This window comes from Musa acuminata, chromosome BXJ2-7 (assembly GCF_036884655.1).
Source record: "Musa acuminata AAA Group cultivar baxijiao chromosome BXJ2-7, Cavendish_Baxijiao_AAA, whole genome shotgun sequence".
Taxonomy (NCBI): Eukaryota; Viridiplantae; Streptophyta; class Magnoliopsida; order Zingiberales; family Musaceae; genus Musa; species Musa acuminata.
In genome coordinates, this window is record NC_088344.1 from 34,728,275 (window position 1) to 34,741,531 (window position 13,257).

At 38.3% G+C, this 13,257-nt stretch overlaps 2 protein-coding genes across 3 annotated transcripts; one reads left to right on the top strand and one right to left on the bottom strand.

The window, feature by feature from the left end:
- The first annotated feature begins 149 nt into the window (after positions 1-149).
- Positions 150-5,795, top strand: LOC135617786 (uncharacterized). Of its 2 annotated transcripts, XM_065118403.1 has the most exons (16): positions 150-373; positions 446-568; positions 652-736; positions 1,267-1,389; positions 1,809-1,940; positions 2,086-2,187; positions 3,000-3,083; positions 3,170-3,288; positions 3,384-3,485; positions 3,886-4,002; positions 4,139-4,204; positions 4,453-4,519; positions 4,754-4,807; positions 4,885-4,974; positions 5,206-5,244; positions 5,442-5,795. In XM_065118403.1, exons 3-16 carry the CDS (start codon positions 719-721, stop codon positions 5,541-5,543), a joined length of 1,215 nt encoding a protein of 404 aa, XP_064974475.1. In that variant the 5' UTR covers positions 150-373; positions 446-568; positions 652-718; the 3' UTR covers positions 5,544-5,795. The 2 variants fall into 2 exon arrangements, with proteins under 2 accessions (XP_064974475.1, XP_064974476.1); XM_065118404.1 differs by having other exon boundaries at positions 150-568; positions 1,812-1,940.
- A 271-nt stretch (positions 5,796-6,066) lies between these two features.
- Positions 6,067-10,225, bottom strand: LOC135617787 (stearoyl-[acyl-carrier-protein] 9-desaturase, chloroplastic-like). The gene is made up of 3 exons (XM_065118405.1): positions 9,992-10,225; positions 7,339-7,837; positions 6,067-6,864 (listed from the first exon to the last, which is right to left on the bottom strand). The coding sequence occupies exons 1-3, from the start codon at positions 10,117-10,119 to the stop codon at positions 6,304-6,306; spliced, it is 1,188 nt and encodes a 395-aa protein (XP_064974477.1). The 5' UTR covers positions 10,120-10,225; the 3' UTR covers positions 6,067-6,303.
- Positions 10,226-13,257: the final 3,032 nt, after the last annotated feature.

Consider the following 13,257-nt stretch of genomic DNA (forward strand, 5'->3'; position numbering starts at 1 on the left):
GGGTATCGAGCTATCAAGACTGTTTGTCTACAGTTCTTCCAGGTTGGACGTCTACGTACTCCATGGGACTATACGCGACCTATTAAAACAACATACAAATGGAGGGAGAATAGGGGGAGGTGAGGAGTGAGGAGAGGGGAAGTGGGGGAGGAGGGGGGTTCTCCTCCACGCCTCCGCTTTTGACTTACGGGGAATATAAATCCGCGCAGATTCCTTCCCACGGAAAAAGAGAGCGGAAACCGAAAGCTCTTTGCACTACGCCCGCTCGATCCTTCTTCCTATCCCCTCCTTCGCTGACTCCACTATTCATCTCCGTCTGTCCTCACAAGAAAGACGAGGTTTTTGAGCCCCCTGCTTGGACCAAGTTCGCGAGGTAGAGTCCTTCATAAAGACTCGACTTTTGAGCGTCTTACTTTGACTAAGTTTGCAAGGCAGAATCCTTCAGAAAGACTCGATTTTTGTGGCGTCCCACGTCGACTAAGTGTCGCCAAAGCCTCTTCTGCTGGGAGGTCCTCTCTGCTGCGCTTGTTACGTTGGGTTCTGCCAGTGAAGCTCTTGCTCTGTCATGGTGAGCGACTCTTTCTTTTACCTGTTTCCTTGTCTCTGGTGGGATTGTGGCTTCCCTTTTGCTGAGTCTTGTTTGTTTTGCAGACTTGAAACTGCAGAATTTGAAGCCTTTCGTATTCGTGCATTTGTAATCCACGTGACCGTGTGGAAGATGAAGTCATTCAGCTCTGTACGTTGTTTGAGTGCTTCTTTAATTGCAAAGAGCACATTTAACTTTCGTCTACATTAATTTTGTTATTCTGTTTCTTATGAACTGTATTTTCTCAACAAAAAAAAATATTGATGTTTCTCAAATATTTCCTCTTAACTTTAAGCGAGTAAAGGACTACTAAGTTCCTAGTAGCGTTAACTGTCTCTTATTTTTCAAATATTTTGGTGCTGTTAAATCATATTTGGGGAGACATCAAAATTATGCCATATATGCTGAAGGAATATATTAGGAATTGAACTAACAATGCTGAGTGCCCATATCTGGTCCTGTTTCCTGCTCAATTCTTCAGGCATCAAATCTTCCAGCTATATCATGACCTCACTGAGAAATACTTCATGTTGATTATTCTTTGGTCGTCAATATATAGTGAATTCTAACAGCATGTTACTTTTGCTACATGTTTATTGTGTATAAAAGATTGTCAAGTTATTATATATTTTTTTTAGTTGCACAAGGGTCATTTTTTTCCTTTACAAAAATCCTTGCAGGGCTCTCTTCAAACAGATCCCTCAAATAGGAAATTATGCTCTTGTAGCATCTTCCATGCAGCTGCTTTCCTGTGTATGGTGTTCGTTTTCGGGACTTCCTTTGTTGCATTTGACTATAAAGAGGTATAGTTTATTTTTCTGACTTCGTTTTTTTGTTTATTTATTATAGTATCAACTTTTTGGTGATGCAAACTTTAGCTGACCCCCGATGGATGATTCTAGGAAGCTCATTCTTTTTCCCGACAGAAAATTTTCTTATTAATCTATTTTGATTTGTTAGTGAATGAACATAACTTCTCCTTTGAACCTTGTTCTCCAAGACAGATATAATCGATTTTTTGAATATCTGTTGTTTCTCCTCTTGTGTATGTCAACCTCTTGAGTTCTTCTATGTAGCACTTATGCTGTTTTATCTCTAGAAACTTCTTTTTAGCTACAAGTCACTCATTTGCTGGTTGGTAAATGTAACATATCCTACCTATATAAAGTGTAATCAGCATTTTTTTTCCTTCATGGAAATAGTATTTTCTGTTACTTTTCAGAAGATGTCAGCTGAGATCCCCACTGACGCTGTAGAGATCACTCGAGGCAATTTGCAAACTGACCTATCAAAATTACAGACCCCTCGAGCAAATTCATGGTCCCATGAGTCCACTCAGTCCAAGTCATGCGAGGTAATTCTTTGTGAAGCTGGCTTTAATATCTGATGTATAACATCTTCTACATGAATATTCACCATTTTGTCATTTGCACTCTTCTTTTTCATTACGATTGTTTTTAAATATTATTTTCTTATGATTCAGTTTGTATTATTTTTAGAGTCCTTGCATATCTTCGGGAAGTGAACCATTACCTAAAGGAATTGTTATGAGGAAGTCAGACCTGGAAATGGTGCCTCTATGGGGTCCTCCAAAAGCAAAGGTGTGCTATGATTGCCTTACTTTCTTTAGGTGTTGAGTACATAAGCTTATTCGAGGTATTAACCAAAGATTTCATTTTTTACCGACATGTTGCATGGTAATGTGCTGACATGGTCTGTCGTCCTGCATCATTTGATATAGGTTTGTGTCAACTGGCACAAGTACAATAGCTGGAAAAAAGAGTTCATATACTCCCTTGGCATGGTATAGATTTCCACGCTTGCTGCTACGACAGTGCCACGATCAGGTTCATGTGCAACCTTGGTCTCGGTATGTTGTTGTTAGTCATCATCTTGGAATTTTGGAATCACACTTTGTTTGCAATTACACAGAAATCTGGATCACAACCAGATGTCCTCGGATTCATAGACGCCTATACAGAAATCTGGGTTGCAACCAGAAGTCTGTAGTGTCATAGACTTATAGGTTACGTAAAGCACCGGGTTTAGACTTAATAGTTTCTAGTTGGTGGAGTTGTGAAGACTAGTGAAATAAATGTGTTATGTGTGTGATGTAAAGTTTGTATGGATATACTTGCTTATATACAAAAGGACCATTTCTTACAAGTTAGTCTACTATGGGCTTGTAGAAACAATCAAATTTCACATACAAAAGGTGAGGAGTTGGGAAGACCAATGAAGCAATTTTCATATGTGCATGATGTAAAATTTGTACAGAGATGATAGTTTAAAATTTAAATGCCCTTCCCATAGATTTCTCATTCAGTATGTGCTGACTCCATTCTAGATTAATCTTATAATGTATCATTGAAATTATAGTCAGTTAATAGAAATCTTATAATGTTAAGAACAGGAAAGTGTCAGTTCACAGAAAAGTTTATTGGCGATTCCGGTTGGAATAAAGCAAAAGGAAATCGTGAATAAGATTGTAACGAAGGTAAAAACATCATTACCTCATGTCTTTTTGTTAATATTCCTTACAAAAGTTTCTAGTTTTAGCTAAATGTTTCTGTTGTGTTCTAGTTTGCTTCCCATGACTTCACTGTGATGCTTTTTCACTATGATGGTGTTGTTGATGAATGGAAAGATTTACAATGGAGTGAGGGCGCTCTACATATTTCTGCAATCAATCAAACAAAATGGTAATTTAGTTTATCAACAAAGGTTTCTTGAAGTTATGGTGGAGATTACATTAGTCCACAATGTAGCCCATTCTAAAAACAGTATTGATTTGCAGGTGGTTTGCAAAGCGCTTCTTACATCCAGACATAGTTGCACCATACAGGTATATCTTCCTATGGGATGAGGACCTTGAAGTGCAAAATTTTCATCCTGAAAGGTAGGTCGTGTTGTTTTTTCTTTATCATTTATCTGTTTATGCAACTTGAAAGGTAGAATGTATTCTGCTGATGTTAGTTATCAAGACTGCTAATAATCTAAACAATGGGTACCCTGAGGGTTTCCTGGATTGCGTCCTGGTCGTGTAAGACAATCCTCACTACCGGCTTTTGATGATTTCTTTTGAATAGTTATACATGCTGCCCATGAAACTTTTCACTTGTTTGTTGTTCTTTAAGTGAACAAAATTTTAATTGGAGTGTCATGCATTACTTGTTAGGTTGAGCTTCTTGTTGTTGATCGAGATGTTAAAACTTCATAAATTAGTATTCTATGACTTGGATCGATTTAAACATCTTTTTACTTCAGTCTTGTTTTATTAGCACATTTAACTTCTGCAGATACTTGAGCATTGTTGAGAGGGAAGGCTTAGAGATATCACAACCTGCACTTGACCCTGCGAAATCTCAGATTCACCATCAAATTACTGCACGATTAAGGAAAGGGCACGTTCACAGGTGCTGCCTTGTCTCGTTTCTCCAGTAGAAATATTTGATTGTTCATTCCATTGCACATGGAGCCTATTCCTGTTCCTCCTATTGATCTAGTTCTCATAGTATAGACGGAAATTATAGTAGTTTGTTCAATTAACAGAAGGATGTACAAGTTCAATGGTGGTGGAAAATGTTCCAAGAAAAGTAGTAGCCCTCCATGTACTGGGTGAGTTTCTTTTTTCCCAGCATAAATATTTGTTGTACTTGGATATCTGATATGATTTATAATATCAATATATCTTTAGTTCAAAACGAGGTTGGGTTATCTGTCATTTTTTGGTGATTGTTTTGATTTTTCCTTCCGATGGTGAAGAAATTTTTGTTCTCATGGATGTTCATTTGATAGTTAAGAAATTGTTGTTCCCATGGATGTTCATTCACCACCTTTGACGCCAAAAGATTTTCTTATTGCAGGTGGGTAGAAATGATGGCTCCTGTTTTCTCAAGAGCTGCCTGGCGTTGTGCATGGCATATGATTCAAGTATGATTCTTTACACAAATTATGTTGCTTGTTCTTAATATACATCTATCACGATATTGTTTTCCGACTGTAAGATGTCGAATTTTATCCCTTTTATATATACTTGTATCCAAAATGCCAATACATATAACTAAGTGAACCTATTTGCGGTTTTCACTCTCCAGCAATGTCAAGACCTATGCTGTTGTCTTTACACTAGAAATATGTCAAACTAATTTTTTTCTTTGTTTGTAGAATGACTTGATTTATGCATGGGGTCTCGATATGAATCTTGGTTACTGTGCTCAGGTAAGATTCACATGAACACCAATCATGATGTGTTGGAATTTTTTGTCGGTAAGAAAACTGAAACGAACTCTTGACAGGGTGACCGCACCAAAAAAGTTGGGGTGGTGGACAGTGAATACATAGTTCATACGGGGCTGCCTACACTTGGTGGGTCTGATGAGAAAATGGTAAGTTATTGAAATATTGAAACAAATTAGATCTTGGAGTGTACCCGTCGTCGCTTTATTGAAGTACGATGTTACCACATTTTTTAACAAAGAAAAGAATCATAGAAACAAAGTATTGGTATTGGAACATTCAAGAACCTATTTTTTGTGTCAAATGCTTTAGGGTTTGTTATGCCTTTGTCAAAATTATCGTTTCCTCCACCAATCTGACTTGTCGGTTCATACTTGCAGGGATCTTCCGATTTGCATGCTGCTAATCACAGATTTGCAGTAAGCACGATAAAATTGTTTTCACATTATTGATTTCCATGTCGTCGGCAGCTTGTGGCAATTGCATGGTCCAGCCCAAACTGGCCATGTTCTTTGTGCAAGATCCAAGTTGCACACTCTTAAATCTTCAAGCACACACTTCTATCATTCATTTCTGCTCTCTTCATTTTCTATCGGATCGAACTCGTTGTGTGCAGGTGAGACGGCGGTCTTATGTGGAACTCGAGATCTTTCGGAACAGATGGCAGAAGGCCATGGCAGAAGATAAATGCTGGACCAATTCATACCCTGAACACTGACAAATTCGAAGAGAGATAGTAGTAGTAACTTATCGTCCATGGCAGAAGATAAATGCTGGACCAATTCATACCTTGAACCCTGACAAATTCGAAGAGAGATACTAGTAGTAACTTATCGTTGATGAGAAGATCCATGTACAATTGCTAGTAAAGCTCAAAGCTTGTTTCAAGTGTATAGTGCAAATCATGTATAAACTCTTGGATTATATTTTTCTTGGCATAATAATTAATGATATCGATAGTGGTGCAGTATATCTGGCATTTTGTTCTTTAGATCCTCCGGCAGAGGTATCTTTTCCAGTAACTACATCAAATTATGATAGGAAGCAGCATCACATTGCATCAAACTGAGGCAGAGAGAACGAATTAGACAGAAATCAGCAGTGTTCCATCCAGTGCACATTAGATACAAAACCTTGGGAATCTGAAGAGCAACACGAACCCACTAGAAAAGAATTAAAAGGAAAACACGAAATACACCTCACATTTTGCAAACAGCAGTATTTTCCACGATCAACCCAAATTTTACTTGAAACATTGCACCATTTATTTGTAAAATGTTGTCCATGACAGCTTTCGAGTATCTACAACATCCCCTTTCCAATTAACCTCCTACCCAATGAAACAATGAGAAGCAAAGCATGGATTTGACACTGAAACTCCTTACAGAACTGTTTGATCAGCAAATGGAGACGCAAAACAGGCCATGGTTCACTTCGGACGGTGGACCGCTACCAAACCAAAGATTGCTTCTTGGTACTTAGAGTAGCACTTCCCTGCCATAAATCCAACTGAAAGGAATAGCTGGAGCTTGTTTAGCTCTGGCTTGTGCTCTTTCCTCCAGTCTCCTTATCCTTGGAGCCAAAGTACAGACAAAATCCTGGGCCTTGTTCCCTTCACCAGAGAGTCCCGTTAGGTCCCCTATCTTCCACCTGGTGACGAGGAACTCAAGTATATCGGCATAGTCCTTGGCAGTGTAGATGCCCAGCCGCTGAGCAACTGCTGAGAAATTGCCAAAGAGGTTATCATCTCGTCCATCGTACATTAAATGGGCAGGCATTGAGATCTTCTTCTTCATCATGTCTGAAAATGCAAGCACTGTGCCATTTGGATCTATCTCAAACAGCTTCTCCACTATTTTAGTGTACGCGGTCTCATGGCGCTTTTCGTCAGAGGCAATTATTCCACATATCTGAGCTAATTTTAGATCCCCATGTTCCTTGGCGAGCCTAGCGGTATTTCCATGGGATACGAAGGTTGCTCGCTCTTGAAATGAAGTGTATATAAAACCAAGGTAGGGGTTATTCTCTGTCCGTGGATCCTAGAAGATATGTGCATAGAAAAAGAAGATAATTAGAAGGTGAAACCCAAGGTAATGCTACTGTCGATTGTAGTCACTACACAGGAACATATATTTCACAAACAACTCAACCACCAAACAAACAAGAATAAGCAAAATATGAGCACTACTCATATGCTCAGTAATTTACATGCATATTTCATACAAAAAAAGCAGGTAAACATTATGGCGAAAAGGGAGCCAAAGGATATTTTCATAGATGAAAGCCTTCATATGAATCAAATCATTTTACAATAATCAAGAAAAGTGGTCAGAAATATATGCATGTTAGACAACATTGAAATGCCACATCAAATACAAAATTTTTAGTTAGTAGCAGGAGAAAAGGCTGTTCAGGCAAGCAATGGACCAAACAAAAACTTCTAAACTTTTAATGCTCAAATAGAGAGATAAACTCAAATTAAGAGGTAAAATAATGCATCAAGCAAATATTACCATTCCAGAACCAATTAAATACTGAATTGTTTTCTCAATTTGCTTCATGTCCACTCTTCCTGAAAGATATAGGTACTTGTTGAGAAGGTCACCATGTCTATTCTCTTCAGCAGTCCAAGCCCTAGTCCAAATAGCCCAAGAAGTCGGGCTTGCACCTGTCTCATCTCGGACACCATCAAGAGTGTTCAGCATTGTCTGATATGTAGGAAGGGCTTCCTCAGTAATCATGTCTCCAACCAAGCAAACAAAATAATCATCAGGGATCTCCTTTGAACGTTCCCTCAGTTCCTTGACTTCTTCATAAAATCCCTCCGACGAAGGATCTGGCAGAAAATCTTGTGGCTGCCAACATTTTTCAACAGGCTTCAGATGCACCAGGATATTATTTTCTGCCCAATCTTCTAATGACTTGAAAATCTCAATCTTTTGAGGCGGCAGCGAGTGCGTGACTTGACTATGTACATCTTGCTGAGAAAAGGGTTTTTTTGGAGTCTCAACCCTGGTATGATGATAACATGGATATCAGAAAATATAGAAAACTTGTGAGATATCAATGATCATAAAATACTGGTATATGTTGCTGAAAATGTGACATGTAAATGGTGCATTTTGTTCATATGTGTGAATTCAACATGTTAGCCAAGAAAAGAGAACTTATTACTAAATTAAGTCACATAGAAGATGCTGATTAAACAAGCAAATATCGCTTACTAAGAAAATGGCATTAATTAATAGATAGATATCATGATAACATGAGATGGGAAATGATAAAGTAAGCAACGGGAAATACAAAAAATAGTTGAAGAAAACAATGACAGCCATAGGAAATAGTTATCATGCTACAGAACTTGAATAGAAAATAAAAATTAAGATCATGTTCCAAAACTCAACACCAACGTGTGAAAGTACTTGCACCAAAGTTCAAACATGAACTAGTACACCAAAAAATCATTTAACATGGCTTTGAATCTACAATTTTGCCTGTTCAACAGATCTGACCATCTCCATAGAAGGTAACCTCTTGACTTACCAGTCAACTTCTTTTTGTTAATGCCATCAACAAAGCAGTTTGGAAATGTTTCTCATTGAGAACGAAAAGAGAAAAGTCACTTATAGGAGAGCATTTATTTCAAAATGGGTCCAATGGAAAGAGTCACATCTCAATTGGACACCGATACATATGTCACTCCAAGTTGCCCATCATTATCCATAGACAACATTGTTAAACTCTATAATGAAAATTATAATAGGCACAATAGGAAAAAGAACTTCTTTGGAATATTAGAGAAGGCATGTTGTCAAGTGCGAGGATCCAACATGCATAGACTAAAAATGATAAGGAAGCAGCCTGTAATAGCAGATATTTTTAAGTTGGCCTCAGTATTGTAATTGCCAAAGTTGGAAATGCCATTAGAATCACACGTCTGATTACAACAGAATATTGGCTTTTGGTGATAAAAGAATCATGATGCATATGGATCCTTTTGCAGTTTTATTGATCCACCATCAAGAATTATGGTTAAATGAGATTGGAGTTATATAGATCACCATCAATCTTCATACAATAAGCATCTTTAAATAAGTCCACCATAGCAAGTCAACAATGATAACAACAATCTGCAACATATACAACCGCTAAGTCTAACATACTTTAGTAATCTTCAAAGTATTTCGCACACTATTTTTAAGGTCTACATGTAGGAGACATGGGATCAGGCCCTTTTCCCCCAGATAGACCTAGAAGTATGAGATGGAATTTGTCAATGATGCTACCGGTTCCAGTTTACAAAAGTCAAGCTTTAAGCATGCCACTCGTTGCACAATGCAAGAAGAAAGACTAGAAACGACATTTGACATCATAAACAAGTATCATGTCAAAAAAGAACAGATAGATGCCCTTTCCTTCAGATTAGTCATCCAGGAGTCTCATTAAGGAACATTGCCCTTTCCCATAGATTAGTAATACTAAAGTCGCATTGCCAGCCACAACCGTTCTAACAATTTCAAAATTGAGTGAAACAAGTAAATAAAAGAAAATTCTTTTTGCAGCAATCTGCACATTCTGAACCATAAGTCTCCAAGTTTTTCACCAAAATTGTACGTAATCGACATCGTTACGTGCTAAAAGTATTCTCCAGCTTAGAGTGTGCAACGGATGTCCCGAGACCAACTTGAAATGAAATATCATAACAGAACTTCACAACATATCCAAGAAAGAAACAAAAACCTACAAAACCCACAAAGCCTCCTCAATCAACAAGACATGCAAGCATTGTGATACTCCAAGAAACAACCAATTTCACCCACATTTGACTTAAATGGCAAATAAGCTCAAGCTAGATTAGGCACAAACAAGATATCCAAATTCCAATCGAAACAAAAACAATTAAAAGCATATCACCATCCAAACCCAGCAGAGTCGTTGCAAATGGAACACTTGCAACCTTGTTTGTAAGTAAGAAGATATGGCAGACAACTTTCTTGAAAGAAAGAAGAGAAATTCCGATCAGAAAGAACGATCTATAGAAGTAGAGGCTCGCAGAAATCTTGAATAGATCGACGGGACAGATCAAGATGAAGTCTTTAACGAGCATCGAGACCAACCAACCAAGTGCAAGGAGAAACCCTAACGGGGGGGAGTGGAGGGGCTCACTTGTTGGAGACGGCAGAGGAGCCAACGGTGGAGGCCATGGAGACTCGGGGAGATCTGGCATTCCGCCTCTTGCTTGGGCAAGAGAAGCAGGGGAGCGCCTGTGGTCGGAAGGCCATTCGAGAAGCCATTACAGCCCACCTTCTGCTTCTTCTCCCCCCTCCCTTCCTTCTCCGCTTCGCAGAGAGGGAGAGATCGAGGCTCGCTTTTGTCCTCAGCTTTAGACTGAGAGACACGACGGGGAGAGAGGGTGGTATTTAATGACGGCCGCAAAGACACCGCCGAATTGGGGGAATTGGTTTACGTAAAATTACGTAATTACCCTTCTACATTGTTCATGAGGCATTTTCTTTGAAAAGAAATAAGCAATTTTATTTTGGACAATAATTTATTTTGGGGACTGTTCATATACAACTCTATGGTTCAAAAAACAAGGAAGAAATTTGATTTATTTTATTTGTTTTTTTTTTTATTTTCCAAAATCAGAATAATAGCAAAAAGGAAAGAAACTACAGCACAGCAATCTTGAATTTTGTGTTTTTTCTCCCCCTCTTTTTCATTTCTTACTACCCAACTTTGGGAAGCAAAAGTTGTTTAATTTTGGAATTATTATATAAGTAGAGAATTTCTCAGAAATAAATAATAAAAAAAACATTACTACTAAATTTTAGATGTATTTTTTCAGGCCTTTATTAAGGACTTCCCAAACACAAAAAATCACTGCATATAAGCAGCATCAAAACTGTTAGGTTTTTATTAACCCATAAAGCTATCATATGTATACATATATTAATGATGATAAAAGATCTATATAATTGATATGCATGTATTTGGAACTTTATTGTTGTTGTATACAAGTAAGTTGTCAAGGAAGAAGCTGTTGTTTCAGGAATTGGCATTGTTAGGCATGTATTATTTGGCTTTCTCCAAAGTTGGCAGCAAATGCATTCATCTTCCAACTTTTGCTTCGTCTCATTACTTCCAGCCAAACTCTGCAGGCATCATTCATTATTCAGAGAAGGAAATGTTTGTCATCCATGGACAACAACATCAACCAAGTTCATCATCACCACAGCCAACCCTAACTGAGCTCCAAGTGGTCCTGCTGTGTATGTCACATCCGTTCATACCGTGATGCATACATACTAAGAATCCATGGTGAGGTTTTGTTGGTTCAGCATGAATCTAATCCATAATGATATCCACATGCAATCTGTTCCTTTGGTGTGCGGCCAATGAGAAGTCTGCATGAAGATTGTGAATCTCCTTGCAAAGATTTATTGAGAATTCACTGAGTGATCACAGCACCTACTGATTTATCCATCAAAATTTATCTTCAAGATGCATCATTCAAGCCAAGCACAAAACCAATGCAAGAAATCAAAGTTAATCCTACAATTAGATATCAGACATCAAAGATCTGTCCTCATCCAAGCCAACCAATTACTGAAGATTTGGAGAACATCACAGTCATTCTGAAAACAGTTAACAGGGCAATGATTTTAGAGGTGATTTGGATTGAGAGCTGAGTTTTGTGTCAATTCAAGATCTTGACATAACATACACATGGTCAGTATCTCAGCTCAGGGTCAAGGACAATGCTTCCATTAGAATTTGCAGGATCAAATTGTGGTTGAGCTGAATTGATTTGTCTCATGTTGAATTTTATCTTGTTTAGAGAATAACAAAGCTCAGCTGGTGATACTCTTTCATTAGCCCTATTGTTTCATTCTTAGAAGCAATCCTAAAATCAAATGCTTTCTTTCTCACCTGTAAATAAGATGGCCACCTACTGCTGATTAGCAAAATCTTCATCATTCCAACTCTGATACCTTTTATCAGATCTTTGAAACAATGGATCACTAATCAGCATGTCAACAAGCAGGATGCTTTACTTAGCTCAGTGTGCATGCAGCTCCAACCTACAAGTTTTCTCTTTCTTGCTTCTCCCTCTCTCTCTCTCTCTCACACACACACACACACTTTCTCTTTCCATTACCTAAGGTTTCCTTTATGTATAGGACAATTGGAAACTTGGTACAATGAGAACTGCTGAAAACCATGTCCAGTATTTCGGCCACTTTTGAGTCCTCTGACGAATCCATGGACATTAAATGTTTGGAAAATGCCCTCCTCACGTTCCCCACAAGGGAGAAGGTGAAGAAGAGTATGCAAGCATGGGAAGATATTTTCTTCGAACGAAATCCGATCTCTACTCTGTGCTCATGATGTCTCCACATGCAAAGCATGGCAAGAACTCCAGTGAAGATACTGGTTGAAATCTTGAGCAAGAAAAATGCTCCAAACAAAATGAGAGAGAGAGGTGTCAGGAAATTTCCAAGGACTCCATTCATGGAAAGTGACAAGCTAATAGATTGGGTCCAGCAATCACCTCCTTTGTCATCGCAAGAAGTTGTGTCCCCATATCAGCCATGAAGGGTATCGCCATTGTCGTGGTTGCCGGCTGTATACTTTCGGACTTGATAGATCTAACATATGCACCACAAGAAACCATGCTGCTCATTTGATCATAATGGACAGTGTAAATTTTCTTAATTGGAACTCAGAGGAGCAGCAAGCCATCAGTGGTCTGCAAGCTAAGGAGATCTTGGTGGAGGAAGATTCTGCCACTGTTATGTTGTCTGATTGAAGAAGTTTTGTGGATTCATTCCAATATATGCTTCTGCAATCAGAGAAACACTTGTGTTTTGAAGGAATTGTTGTGAGCTCTTAGGCTCTCCCCACCTTTCCTCTCCAAAAAGGATGACAAAGATTAAGCATGAGAAAAGGAAATATGAGAGATGGTCATGTGTTACCTACAACACAATTACAATGCCATTAAACATTAGTGCTTATAAATCTCAACTGATTAAATAGAAGCATTGACAAAATAAATACCAAAGGTTGAAATGAAGTGCTTTTTCTTTTTTTTTTACAGATTTGAGACATTTGTTGGTGAATGACTAGGACATAAATCATGTGCCATTAATAAAATTTAACTTTAGTTCCTACTTTACCTACTTATGCATGAAATCAACTGGAGTTTTGACTTTGGCAGCGTTTTAGACAAGCATGTGTGTGACTGAGGGATTCAGTGAATCAAGCAAGGTGACTCACACAACAAGAATTGATCTAACTTGAGAGAGAGAGAGAGAGAGAGAGAGAGAGAGAGAGAGAGAGATGATGATGAGCAAGTCTGCTAACTTTCTATTCTCTCCAATTTGCATCTCTTGCATTCCAAGTGAAGGCTGATAGTCAAGTCAGCTAAA

Excerpts from the sequence above, each read along its gene's own strand:
- LOC135617787 (XM_065118405.1), bottom strand. The coding sequence starts at position 10,119 with ATGGCTTCTCGAATGGCCTTCCGACCACAGGCGCTCCCCTGCTTCTCT. Across the intron at positions 7,838-9,991 it reads TCCTCTGCCGTCTCCAACAA|GGTTGAGACTCCAAAAAAAC; the intron begins GTGAGCCCCTCC and ends TCATCATACCAG. Across the intron at positions 6,865-7,338 it reads ATTTAATTGGTTCTGGAATG|GATCCACGGACAGAGAATAA; the intron begins GTAATATTTGCT and ends CATATCTTCTAG.
- LOC135617786 (XM_065118403.1), top strand. Across the intron at positions 1,941-2,085 it reads CTCAGTCCAAGTCATGCGAG|AGTCCTTGCATATCTTCGGG; the intron begins GTAATTCTTTGT and ends TATTATTTTTAG. Across the intron at positions 4,975-5,205 it reads GTGGGTCTGATGAGAAAATG|GGATCTTCCGATTTGCATGC; the intron begins GTAAGTTATTGA and ends TCATACTTGCAG.